The sequence below is a fragment of the Anas acuta genome, chromosome 4 (assembly GCF_963932015.1).
Source record: "Anas acuta chromosome 4, bAnaAcu1.1, whole genome shotgun sequence".
Lineage (NCBI taxonomy): Eukaryota > Metazoa > Chordata > Aves > Anseriformes > Anatidae > Anas > Anas acuta.
The window spans coordinates 72550668-72564336 of NC_088982.1; the positions used below are offsets into that span (position 1 = coordinate 72550668).

A 13669-nucleotide genomic window follows, 5' to 3' on the forward strand; every position below is an offset into this window, starting at 1 on the left:
CTTGCAGTGTGTTCTGTAAGTGAACTTCTGACTGCTGCACGATCACAATGGCATTACGAACATACTAGGAAACGTTCCTACTAGGAATGTAGGAAAGCTGTACTAGAGTAGAGCTGGTGAATACACAATTAATATACACAATCGACACTTTAAAAGAAATTTCACTTCACCTTTCCAGTTTAACCATCTCCCTTCATTAGAAAGATTGTGTTAAAATAACAATGAGATTTCTTTGTCCTTGGAGTTCAAGCATTGATTACCTGTTTGGAAAACAGCTACTTAGCAGTTCTGATAGAAATTTGCTCTTAGGAGTTCTGCATTTTTGGAACTTCCAAGCTGGAGCAGGTTAAGCTTAAAAGTTGCACATTTCCACCACGTACAGTCTCGTCGTATACTTGGCACTTAATACATCTCGGTAATAAGTAAAGGCATCACAATGAGATGAGGTCAGCTGTTCAAATCAAGGTTGCTCTCTTGAACCTTCCCAAATATTTGAAAGAAAGGAAAGTTATGAAAACACCAGGGTTCCTATAACTAGTGATTTTGTTAGCATGATTTTTTTTCAAAAGCACTCAGTCATTAACTTCAGAGGACGCACAGTGGTCAAAGAGACTGAAGAGCAGTTGTATTAAGATGCAGAAATTAACTATATATTGCAAAAAGGAAAAGAAATCTCTGCTGCCCCTAAATGCCTGCAAAAGTGCACAGTTCTACTCTTACTTTTAATATAAATGAGAGGGGATGGTCTATGAGAGGTGGTATCAGATAAGAAGTGGCTGAAAGATAAAGCTGAGGAACTGAGATATCACAATGCAGAAATGTGTCCTTACAATCACTATTAATCATTAGCAGCTGTTTGATAACCACTAATGGATATCTCTTCTAAGTTCTACTCAATCATTTCTTGAACATATTTCATGGCAAACACATTAAATTACTGTATCAGAAAAGTCATCTGCTGACCAGCTTGACTCTACAATAGTTTGGAAAGCAGTCTGAAGCATATCTGTTCAGATACTATCCTGTTACTCGTGCAGCCAACTTTTTATTCTCAGACACACAAATGGAGGAGACAGGATTTACTAAGAATTCAGATAACATTCTTTTTTTTTCATGGGACAACTGGATTTTTAAACCGTTCATAGCATTAGGCTTTCAGCTGCCCTTTGATTTAGTTGGGAAAATGAAAACATACTAATCTTCAAATCATATTTTGCATTTTAGAATTGGTTTGCATTGATTCTGTTTTTCCTCATTTGGTGCCTATTCTGTTCTTTGTCCCACATGCCTGTTTGCTTCTCTCTCCTGTATTCCCTTGGTTTCTTTCTTCTTTCAAGGTCGTAATTGTTTTATTTCCTCGACCCAAATAAGTCACTTCTCTGATCCCAGTTCTACCCTGTGTCAGAGACAAAAGCTCTTACACTGGTCCTAAGCAAAGCTCATTCTGAATCTGGAGCTGGCTCCCCCAACAAGTGGTGCCCCAGACTTGCAGCATTTTAGGAGTTCCCTACCTGCTGGGCACACTGCAGAGCTCTCTTCGTTGCTCAGGCAGGATGGGGCTGGTTCCCCAGATGCCCTCGCTCCTGTTGCAAGTGAAACAGGGAACCCTGCTTGTACAAAGTGGCAGAGGAGTGGGACAGTTACCCCCAGCTGCAAGGCTCAGGGGTGGGCATCTGATTTCTTCCTTATTCAGATGGATGGTTTCTGCCTTGGCGTTATAAAACATTCGTTCACGTGTTGCTTTTTAGGTGACTGGGAATGCAGTGTTAGAGCAAAATGGAATGACCTTCTTCCCTTTCCCTCTGTCCTCAGGGTGCATCGATTCTCAGGATGCTTCGAGACTGGATTACGCCGGACCTCTTCCAGAAAGGGTGTCAGGTATGAGTGGCACCTAAACACAGCAGAAAGGCTTCCTCGGGTGGCAACAACAAAGCCTTTGTGCAAAAAGTCAATGCCAGAGGCTCTCTGTCAGTAGCAGAAATATGTAACTCATTGCAGTACTGAGTGGACAATGCCAAGGGGACGCTCCACGCTCCCACAGAATGGGAACGGGAACTGCAGGAAGATCTGACAGCCCATCAGTGAGGTCCTAAATTCATGACAGCCGATAATAGAGAAATTTCCTCAACCCAGCTGTTTGTCCTGCTGTCAGCTAGGATCCCCTCACTCAGCTGTAAAGCATGTCTGAAGCTTATATGGCCTCAGTCCTGCAATCCACCCAAACCCAATATGCAGGGAGACTCTTGCAGATGGAGGATCATCCAGGCCCTAAGACCTGACGGAGCACCCAGCCCCAGAGAGCAGAATTAAAATGTGGTGATATAAAATTAGAGAAATTAAAAATGGGATAAAGGAGCCCCCTGAAAGGTAATCTCATCCTCAGAATCACCATCTAACATCCCTGAAAAGTTACAGTGCAGATTTACCAAACTTGCTCTTAGCTCCCCCCCCTTCTAGAAAACACTTTTTTGGCCATAACAGGAAACTTGCATTTTCCTTGTATTTTTTCCTTTCATATATTCAGTCAGGACAGTTGTACAGTATGGGAAAGTGCAGCCACCTTGTCCACAAAAGACAAATACTCCCTCTTTACTCAGAGCTTTCAAGAACACAAAAGCAGGTAGCTGAGGCTAACAGTGAGACAAACAGCACCATCTACTGACTAAACCTCACCAGGACCCAGTTAACAGGGTAGGAAAGCACACTTACCGACAGGCAGGTAAGGCTCAAGACAGGAACAGTGTTTAGGATGGGCAGACACTTGCCTAAATACCATTTTTCCTCGTAATGGCCAGTTTGATCCCAGCTTAGAGGTGACCAGCCTGTCCTGCTACAGGAGTCCCCAGGTCGTGAAACCTGCAATAGCTGCCTCCTCCTAACAACCTCTTTCGTTAGACAGAAATTTGCAACAGGTGTCCATTCAAATCAAATGCAAAGAACCCTTAAAGTACAAATACGTGAGTCACACTGGAACTTGCTGGTTTGCAGCATTACGGGACACACTGGAAGGCAAAGGAGCTTTTTCGGATGAATGTGGATCCATTTAACCTCCCATGGTAGCACAGGGGGAATGTGCTGGGGAGCTTTATGCACAGAGCCAGAAATATCTCTTCAGTGAGCAACTTTATCTTCCCTGATGGCACTTTGGTCTTTGCTGGTTTTCTCTTTGAGATGAACATATTTAAAACAATAGTTAATAAGAAGTGAAGTTGTCTCCTGGGAAATTGGTGTATTTATGTCTGTCTATGTATGTAAAAATCAATCATACCATGTTATGAGTGATTTAAAACATTTCAATACTTTCCCACCTACAACATCATCACTAGGAAATACTTTTTATTCAACAGAATGACCTTTTCAGTATTTCTCTGAGGACCTTCTCCGTGTTTTCAGCATATGCAAAGCTACAAGGATTGCTTAAAGCAACTGTCTCCTGAACTTAACAAATTAAGACAACAGATTTTTTTTATTATTATTAATATTTATTTTTTTTAGAACAGCCTAAAATATTTGTAGGATATCCTACAGGAACCCTGTGTGGTGAATGTGGCCGGTAAAGACAGAGAAATACACCAGTGTATTAGTAACTCAAAGTCCCTCCGGGTTCAACAACTACCCCCACAGATATTCTGTACAACTGATCCTATTTGAATGTGTGTATTGTTTTCATAGGAGAAGAAAACGAGCTGATAGTATTTTCATAGTCTTCTACCTCTCTCTAGGTATATTTGGAGAACCACTATTTCCAGAATGCCAAGACAGAGGATTTTTGGGCAGCTCTGGAATCGGTATGTTTTGCGGCAATCAAACCCCACTAATGCAAGCTTCATATCTCACCCTACTGATTTCAATTTCCCAACCTTTTTTTTTTTTTTTTTTTTTTTTTTTTATTCTGTAGCTCTTCTGTCAATGAGCGATCACAAGCTAGGCAGCTTCTCAGTATATTCCAACACAACTCATTTCTAGCAAATATAAATTATTTCTTCAGTTTTGGCAGAAGAGTGTGAGGAGTGGAGTAAGAAAAAAAAAAAGGAGGTCTTGTTAACAAACGGACTGCTTCTGTAGCATCTCCCCTCCAGTCCAAACTCATTTGATGGGTGAAAACACTCCACATTCACCACACACTTACATCCCATATTTCCCTTCATCTCTAACAAGAGTCATCAGCTTGAAAGCTCTCAACAGTATCCATTACCAAGAAGTTTTGGTGCTTGTCTCCATCTCCAGCTTCTGAGTCCCAGCTGGGTCATTCTCTGTGCCATCACTTTCTGCTCTTTCCTTTTTCTTTTTTCTTTTTTTTTTTCTTTCTTTTTTTTTCTTTTTTTTTTTTTTCTTTTTTGTTTTGTCTGGACTTTTCCTTTCCATCTATCTCAGTGGCAGCTTTCTCCAACTCCTGTCTCTAGTGTAGAAGTTTGCGCTCCACAGTAGGGATCAAATTTGATTTTACTGTAGCTGCTGGTGATAATAATGTCTTCTCCTTCACACTCAAAACAGGGTATGCTGCAAGGTAACTTCTGGCATTGAAGAAAAGGCTCTTTATATCCTTTCTGACCTCTTCTGTTCCTTCCTCAGAAAAAAATGAGAGACTAAGAGCGTGCCTCAAAAGATATTCACTATTTCTTGTCTGCGTTAGTAGCTAGTCTCCTTTCCATGTACTTCTCATTTGCTCTGGCTGTGCTCAAGTTTCTAGATCATTCCTTCTTTCAGAGATTGTTATGTTGTTTTTGTTGTTGTTTTTCCTCTTTGGCCTGAGTTTGCTTTTTCACTGCAACCTTCTCCCACCATTCACAGACCAGTAACAAAGCTGTGAGCAAAGTCATGGACACATGGACTAGGCAGATGGGCTACCCTGTACTGGAGATGGGAAGTAATTCAGTATTCAGCCAGAAACGTTTCCTCTTGGATCCCAGTGCAGATCCTTCTTCTCCTCCCTCTGCTCTGGGGTAAGAGCCTACTGTAAATGTCTGTCCAAACCAGGTAGAAATACTGTAGAGGTACGTACCCTCTCTTACTGATGTGAAAGTAGGCATTTTAATGCACATTATTGGTAAACTTACTCTCAGAGCTTGTTTTTAAAAGAAACTAACAGGGATTTAGATGCAAATATTTCAAATTTAGCATGACATCAGACCTTTTTTCAGGGCTTCATTCTCAAACACAGCAGAGTGAAACTGGACAGGGTCTCTCACAAGATCTCAGTCCCATGCATGGACAGCTCAGATGACTGCAAGGCATCTACTGAGCAACTACAAATCACTGCCTGCCAGAACAAAGGAAAATGGCACAAAATTGTCTGTGCCCAGAAACCAGATACCATGAACCAGGTATCTTAGACCATGAAAGCTTATTCCTTTTCTGGTATGGCAGGGGATGTACAATATATCACAGTACAGGGTCTTCTCTACATCTCTTAAAAACATGAATTCCTGCAAAATAGCTGGTCATGTACAAATGATACGAAACCTCATCCAGAGCTGTTTTTTTCCTCCTGTTTAGTTCGGAGTGGTTTTGTTTAATTTTAACCATATAAACAATAGTCAAAAATAGCTTCCTCAGACTTAATACATCCAGACAACCAGCTCTAGATATACATCTACCCTCTTCAAGACAGCTGGGATACTGAAGAGAAGCATATTTATTAATTACCAGATGACCAACTTAAGGGGAGATGAACCCTGCCTGTGGGGTGGTGGAACAGCATGGAAAAATGACCCTGCTACACCATAGCATTAACCAACTGAGTTACTGTTCCAAACTGACATTGTGTATATTCCTAGCCAGCCTCAATTTTGAGGCAATGCAACTTTGCTAATGCTTCAGTGAAAAAGATTCAAATTACCCCACATTAGGAAAGTTTTGCTCATTCCTTGAACTAGCCCCGTACAACTAAACCAGTAAAAATTGCATGTATGAACACGAACCAAGTCAACCCAAATGCATTTCCCACTAGCTTCTACTAGTTATTTTAATACAAAGAGCAAGAACAATGAGAAAGCAAAGAAACAATTGTGTTTCTGCTTTAAAAGAAAACACTTGAGCAATGGGAAGGCCCATGGCATTGGCAGTTTTGGATAGGTATCAAAAGAGTCGGGATGAGATTATTAACCAAGCATTTGCAATGTTGTACTTCTCCCAACACAAGCAGAAAAGTTTGCTGGTTTTGAAGCACTACTAGCTGCAAACTCCAGCCCTGTGCCAGATGAAGACTGATGTTACAGACTATTCAAACAAAAATTACCTCTTTGTGTTAAAAATCTTGACTTATTGCACTATGCTCTGAGATAGTAAACTCAGAAATCTGACTTTTGCCTGACTTCAGGACTTACAGTACCTTGCCATTTGTTATTTTTTGAGAAGAAATCCCAGCATGGTTCCTACCTTAACCTGTCAAGAACCTGAACTGTGCACTGCACCTGCCATTTCTAAAGCAACAGGGAAATTTGATTCTCAATGTGCAGTTTTTATAAATGACTTAGAAATGAAAGGCAGTAATAATACATATCAGTATGCTGATATTATCTATCCTGGGACAGAGTTACTCCCTTGCCTAAAAGTCCATTGAAAGTCATTACCTCCTCCTTCAACCCTCGGAGATGAGAGTGAGAAAGGTTTTAAAGAGATCCTACCCCAGATGGGGCCAGCCCACTTCACATCTGGATGCAGGGTTTTGATTTAAGCAGTGAAGACTCCAAGTCTTGTATATGCTTTATTCTCTGAACCCTGCAGGGATGGTATCATAAGCTGCCTGCTTGTTTCAAGTTTGTTTGGTTTGAAAGAGTCCTCTGCTGCATGCTGGCACTCAGAAGAAATAGAAGTTTGAAAGCTTGTGCTCTTACAATAGTGCTGCTGGGCAAAAATGTAGCTGCAGCATAGCATGTCAGGAACACGTCCTCAATGTGCACAATTAAGAGGACATAGCTATTGTATCCGATGTTCAGGAAAAGTATTTATGCATGTAATCTCAAGAACATGCAAAGGAAACTAAATAAAATCCCCACTACTAAATGCATTTCCAAGCGCTTTTTTTTTTTTTTTTTTTTTTTTTTGTCTTTTATGGGCTTTCTCCCGAGGAAACACAATACTGAGGCTTCTGGCCAAACAAGAACCTTTCAAAATTCCACAGCAGTAAGCTCCATAAGAGTACTAGTAAAAACTCGAAGTGTATAAATCTGTTAAAATGTTTTTGTTTAGAAGATACAAAACAATAGCTGATGTTTCTTCCTGGAGGCAGCAGGAGATGCCATAACCCTCATTTTGGTATTTCCTAGAAGTTAACGACCAGCCACTTAATCCAGGGCTGTAAAGAAGGCTCACGTTTCCCTGTAGCACTTGTCACCAGGGCACTTCAGCTGGAATAAATATCCCCTTGGGATGGACTGCAATGTTCTAACATGGAACAAAATAGCTTATTAATTTTAGCAGCCCTATGTAGGTGGCACTGCAGGTGTGCCCATGGCTTGCTCTGCTCTCCTACTTCTCTGTCTGTCCGGTCATACTCTTGGTCAAATGTCTAAGTGTTGGGCTGTCCTCACTCAGCTTGGACACAGGGCATAGCCCAGGCTGAGAAGCCGGCACTTGGCCACTTGGGGTGTTTGTGGGATTGAGGAGCAAGAGGTAAGGTCACATTTGGCCCTCAGTCCTTTACAGTCAAGGAATTACGGTTGTCCCAGAGAAGGAGAAGAGAGAGGAAATGGCAAGAGGTCGTACTGACTGTGCAGCAGTGGTTGCTTAAGCTCTTTCAGTTTCCCATCTGTAAAAAGGGTTTAATAACACTTAACCACTTGTTTCAGGTGCGTGTTATAAAGGTTATCTGGTGTCTGCAGAGAACCCTAGCCATATTAACACTGACATGAACCATCCACATATAATTATCTTTTACTAAATTAATTGGTGTGTGCCCTGCTAGATTATTACCTGATATGACATACAGATACTACTTAAAGCTGCGTGTTCCAGAGTTATGATAATAAGCTACAAAGTAGAGTACACCAGAAATTCATCCACACAATCTCTCTCTGATTACAGGTAATTACTCACTCCAGCACTGTTACCAAGAGATGAAGAATGATGAACTGCCCTAGCAGTTCCATTGATTAAAAAAAATAATAAAATAAAATTAAAAAAAAAAAAAAAAAGAGAGAGAGAGAATCTGGCAGATTGTGCAGACACATAATCAAAAAAAAAAAAAAAAGCTGGGGGGGCTTACAAGGGGTATTTGGTATATTTATATGTGCATAAATACACAGTTGGCTTCACAAAACATGGTGCACGCATTAAGCCCATTAGAAGCATACACTGGAGTTTTATTTTTAGCATTTGATTTCAAATGTCATTTGATTCTTTTTCCCTTTAAATAATTTCAGCTACAAATGGAATATACCAGTGAAATGGGGACTGGGGAATTCAACAAATTATACTTTGTACAACACATCAGATTCTGCAGGTAAACTTCCCCTACTCTTTTACTAGCAATGCCCCGATAAAGCTTTTCAATGTCAATCTTCAGCCTAATCACAGAGCTCTCCATTTTAAATTTAAAAACTAGCTAGCCCCAAGTAATTACCACAATTCACTATTCTAACACAAATGCTGGTATTCATTAATGTCTATAATAACTCATCTTTCCTCCCAGCCATTTATAATAACAATAATTGTAATTATAATAATTATAATTGAGGTTTGGATCTCATTTTGATGTTCATTGAAACCAAATACTACTTTTGGAGCCAAGACATCTCCACTAAGTCCTATTCCGCATAAGACGCACAAACTGATCACTGTTGGTTTGTTTTGCAGGAATTACAATAACATCATCTCCCAATTCTTTTGTGAACGTGAATCCAGACCACATTGGATTTTATCGTGTGAATTATGATAATCAAACCTGGACCACATTAAGTGCTCTTCTGCTCAATGGCCACGGCGTGAGTGTCATAACATTAACTTGTCTTGTTGGTCTCTTACAGAAGTCTGTAGAGACAGTTTGTATCTGCAAATAATCTACACATTCATGATCATCCTCTTCCTCTTTTCATACAGAATTTATCAACTGCTAGCCGTGCAGGGATTTTGGATGATGCCTTTTCGTTAGCAAGGTAAACTAATTCCCCACAGAGACTTCAACACAGTTTTTTCACTTTCCATTGCCTCTTGGAATTAACTTGAATTAAACTTAGAATTAACTTAGAATTAATTAGAATTAAATTGAAAGAAAATTTCTGATTTTTTTACATTTTTTTAAATTTTGTTTTGTTTTTACTTATATTGTCATTTCAAAAGAACAAATACAAGTATGCATTGGTAACTTGCAGTACCAACATAGTCAAGAGAAATGCTCCCTCTCTGCTCAGTGGAAGAAAAAGGAGGAGTTCTTAGAAAGGGGTGCTTTTGGCATGTAGGAAGCAATGATAGAAGCACTCCAGAAGAAGCCAGGTGTCCAGAAAATCAGAGGTATGCCTACAAGGCACAGCATGGCATTAGGAAATTCCCACCTCAGCTACCTTGTTTAGAAACTTGCTTAGAAACTTCTAGCTCTTGCTCCCAGCCATGCTGATGCAGATAAACTTTAGGTGAACTCTGTGACAGCCCATTAAGTCTGAAGCTCCTCAGCCTTTCAGGATGTCTCCAGAACTAGCCATTTCTGTTGTGGGACAGGATTTAATGTACTCAGTTGAGGGCTGCCCACTTGTGGGTGCACTGGGCTGCTGCACAACATGGGCAGCTTCTCATTACAGTGAGAGCTCCTGCAGTTAGGCATTGACCAACAGTGGTCCTCAGTGATCTCGTTGGAAAATGCGCTCCACATTACACACCAGTCTGTTTCCCCCTGTCAAAATTTATTATTTAGGACCTTCTAAAGTGAGTAGCCATCTAGCATCTTAAAAGAAGCGAGTTCTCCAGACTCATTAAAATAACAGAAGTTATGTTTTCTCCTTCCTCAGAGCCGGACTTGTGAGTTACTCTGTTCCCCTGGAGCTCACAAAATACTTAACAAATGAAGAAGACTATTTACCTTGGCAAAGAGTTATATCATCTGTATCTTACATCGCAAATATGCTTGAAGACGAAACAGATCTCTATCCCAAGTTTCAGGTGAAGCAAAAATACATTCCTGCAGGGCACTACTGGATCTGACAGTTCAGGATCTGTAATGGCAATAATATTGAAGTTCAAGTGGTTTTAAATGTTGCTGAACTATCAGGATTTACTTGTTATTACTATACTCAAAAAAGTCCTGAAAGCTGCTTAGTATCAATCTCAGAATTACCTGGATCAATTCAAGTCTATGTACTTGGAGGAAAGAAATGATGTCTAATTTAATGGTCACTAAGATAACTGTCTCCTGAACTCAGGAACCCAGGATTACCCCTGGGAAAAAAAAAAAAAAAAAGTTTGGTTTTTATTTTGGAGCATGGGCAAAGTTCGAGAGAAGCAGACTCTGCCGTTCTGACTGACTTTGCCCTTCAGTCCTACAAGCAAGAGTGTGTGAGCATGTTCACATTTGACATGCTGTAGTGATCTGGAAAGATTGTGTGTGTGTGTTCGTGTTACTTTTTGTTTTAGAGATGCTAGTTCTGGGAAAATGAATGAGAATAACCTATGAAGATAAATACGCTGTTCTTTAATAAAATCTATACAAATAACCAAACTCTGTTTCTACTACAGGACTATTTTAGCCATCTGGTAAAACCCATTGTGAATAAACTGGGCTGGAATGATTCTGGAGACCATTTGGAGAGGTTGAACAGTATTTCTTTCTTTCTTTTTTATCATATTATTGATGGATTCCAAGAATGCTAAGCAGAAGGAATATTTCTCTCTCTCTTCCCCTCTCTTTCTTTTAAAGGCTTCTACGTGCATCTGTTCTCGACTTTGCATGCAGCATGAATGACCCAGAGTCTCTGAGCAATGCTTCTCAACAATTCGAGCAATGGCTACAAGGAACAACGTGAGAGCTCATGTTTTTTTGGGGGGCTGGTGAATAACACTGCCTGTGACGCGGTCACAGATCTCAAGCAGGGAAGGGGGAAAAATCTTAAAGTGCTCTTTTCTTTATGCTAGCATTGCTGCAAACCTCCGACTCCTGGTATATCGCTACGGGATGCAGAACTCCGGCAATGAGTCATCGTGGAATTACATGTTCAAGATGTACCAGAATACTTCATTAGCACAAGAAAAAGAAAAAATGCTGTATGGCCTGGCGTCAGTGCGTAACATCAGCCTTTTGGACAGGTGATTTACATACACAAAGATTATCCTTTCCCTTGAGACGCAACTATTCACCGTTTGCTCCTTCACCTCTCCTCTCTCCTGTGCTGTCATTCTGTCAGATTACAGCATGAGGAATGCAACACGGTTTCAAGCAGTTATCTAACACCCCCCACTGAGGTTGTACCATAGTAGAAAAAAAGCCTTGCTCCTTTGGTGGAAAGATGTTGAACATGTGGTTGTTGCTGCATGCGATCATCAGCCTTCACTCTGCATGGCCACACCAACCCCTTTAAGCTTATCTGATACCTTTGCGTGCAGTTGTACCACAGAGCAGAGCCGCAGGCAAACATCTTCACTGGGACCATACCCCACTTTGCTGGAGCCCTGTCTAAATATCATAAAAAGGAGCAGTGTCTGCATGAATGAGACCCAAGTTTAGACAAGATGAAACAAGGAAGTACAGGAGGTTCAGGAAGAGCAAACGGATGTTAGAGTAATTAAAATAGAGGTAGGAGGCAGCTGTATTCATAAATTCTTGTGGCCACAAGAGCCATAACCTAAAGCCGTTCTATAGGTAATCACTGACATGATGAAGGCATGAATTAATTATCTAGATCAACCTAAATTTGCAGAAAATAAAGAATCCCTCCTAAAGCAGGGAAAATTTGGCTCTTAATTTATTATTAAAATACTAAGGGAGCGAAAAAGAACAAACGGGTTGACAAATTGTTCCTGCCACCTGCATATAGGAAAAAAAGAGACAAATCATAATCCCAACACATGACAGCCAAAGGCTCTGCTGCTGAGAAGCCATGAACATGCTCCTCATTGCCCTGCACACGTGAGTGCTGAGGGATCCCCCCTTTGTAGCCATCAAAACTGTTCAAAAAATACAAAATAAAAGATTTGGGCTATTTTCAAGTAACTTAGAGGCATGAACTCTACTTCTTTTCTAAAGAGATGCTCAACTGTCCAGGTTACTTTCAATACTCTATGATGTCTTAATACAGTTTTCAACAGGTAGTTATGTTTTAGATTGGTGTACTTCACCATGAAAATGCTTTCGACAAAAATAATGTTCCTGCTTGGAAATGACTGTACATTGTGGTGGCAAATGCTTAAGAAACAAAGGCATTAGCACTGCATTATTTCTCTTTGTCATCAGTTAAGTCTGCATTGAAAGTGTTAACTTATTATTTGCTTTCCCTGGTAACAACCATGAAAGGCACTGATTCTGACGGGATTTCCTTTAGGTATATAAAATATGTTTACGACACCAACTTCATCAAAAGACAAGATGTGTTCACAGTCCTGAGATACATCTCCTATAACACCTATGGGAAAACAATGGTCTGGGACTGGATTCGGCTTAACTGGGAATACTTAGTTGACAGGTACGCTAATGATCTCATGGAACAGTTTATGTCTATGGGCCTTCCTCTGTTGTCACTGTACAGCCATAATCACTGGCCTCTACTTTTCTCTGGAAAGGCAAAGTTTGTGAGTTTCCTTTCATTTCTGTAAAAGCAAGCAGTTCTTCTGCTCAGCTGCTTTTCATAATGAAAACCGAAAGCATAACCAACACAATTATAGCCACCTTCTGTGAAAAAGTACTTGGCTGCTAACTCAAAAACCATTCTTTCCCTAAATGACCATTACTGATAAATGGTGATGAAAAAGTACAGAAAGTTCCCTAAGCGTGTAGAAATCTCTTGTTTTTGCATGGAAATGCTCTGCAGTAGTCAGTCATGTCTCCACTCTGATGTAGAGTTTTCCTTCTGTTGATTTCATAACGAGAAGACAGTGTACAGAGCAGTAATTTTAGAATTAAAACCCTTCTGGTGGTAACAGCAAGCAGCAGGAGGTACAGACGAGCAGTGGAATACCAAACCTCTTAGTTTTGCTCCTCCCTGCTGGAGTGACTTCCCTCTCCTTCCTTCCCTTTTCTAAGTGCTGGGTGAGGGCACAGAAGCAGAACCCACCTGCTAGCCTAGAGCTGTGAACCAGACAGTGTATCACTAAGCAGTTCATTCCACAGCAGGAGATAGACCTGGGAGGACCAAAATGTCTCGAAACACCCAATTTCCAATGTGAGACAATAAACCATAAATTAAAATAATAATAATCCCCAAGAAGAAATCATCCCATTACTAGACTTACTTAAGAACAGTGTAGATATTCTCTAGGAGTACCATTTTTCACATGTTTCCAAAAATGCTGAAATATGGGTGCATGTTTTATTATAGAGCTGTTAGAAGTTTAAGCTTCAGATAATTATTTCTGCCTTTTATTTAGAACAGCTTTGCATCAAACATTTTTTTTTCCCCCTAGGTTCACTATAAATGACAGAACCCTTGGCCGAATAATAACCATCAGCCAAACCTTTAACACCGAACTCCAGCTTTGGCAGGTATGGTGCCAGCACTTCTCTTGGTTCCAAGCCATCACATTTTAAAAG

The 13669-nt window shown here is 40.4% G+C and overlaps 1 protein-coding gene and 1 long non-coding RNA gene across 2 annotated transcripts in view; one reads left to right on the plus strand and one right to left on the minus strand.

Moving 5' to 3' along the window:
- ENPEP (glutamyl aminopeptidase) overlaps window positions 1-13669 on the plus strand; it is a 33792-nt gene that overhangs the window by 18988 nt on the left and 1135 nt on the right. The window contains exons 8-19 of the mRNA XM_068681974.1: window positions 1813-1878; window positions 3723-3788; window positions 4792-4943; window positions 8364-8443; window positions 8797-8924; window positions 9040-9095; window positions 9942-10092; window positions 10666-10739; window positions 10847-10948; window positions 11062-11232; window positions 12465-12605; window positions 13543-13621. Of these exons, the coding sequence (XP_068538075.1) occupies window positions 1813-1878; window positions 3723-3788; window positions 4792-4943; window positions 8364-8443; window positions 8797-8924; window positions 9040-9095; window positions 9942-10092; window positions 10666-10739; window positions 10847-10948; window positions 11062-11232; window positions 12465-12605; window positions 13543-13621 (1266 nt within the window). The remainder of the gene's footprint in view (window positions 1-1812; window positions 1879-3722; window positions 3789-4791; window positions 4944-8363; window positions 8444-8796; window positions 8925-9039; window positions 9096-9941; window positions 10093-10665; window positions 10740-10846; window positions 10949-11061; window positions 11233-12464; window positions 12606-13542; window positions 13622-13669) is intronic.
- Window positions 1-13669, minus strand: part of LOC137856523 (uncharacterized) — a 56108-nt gene that overhangs the window by 15013 nt on the left and 27426 nt on the right. The window lies entirely within an intron of this gene.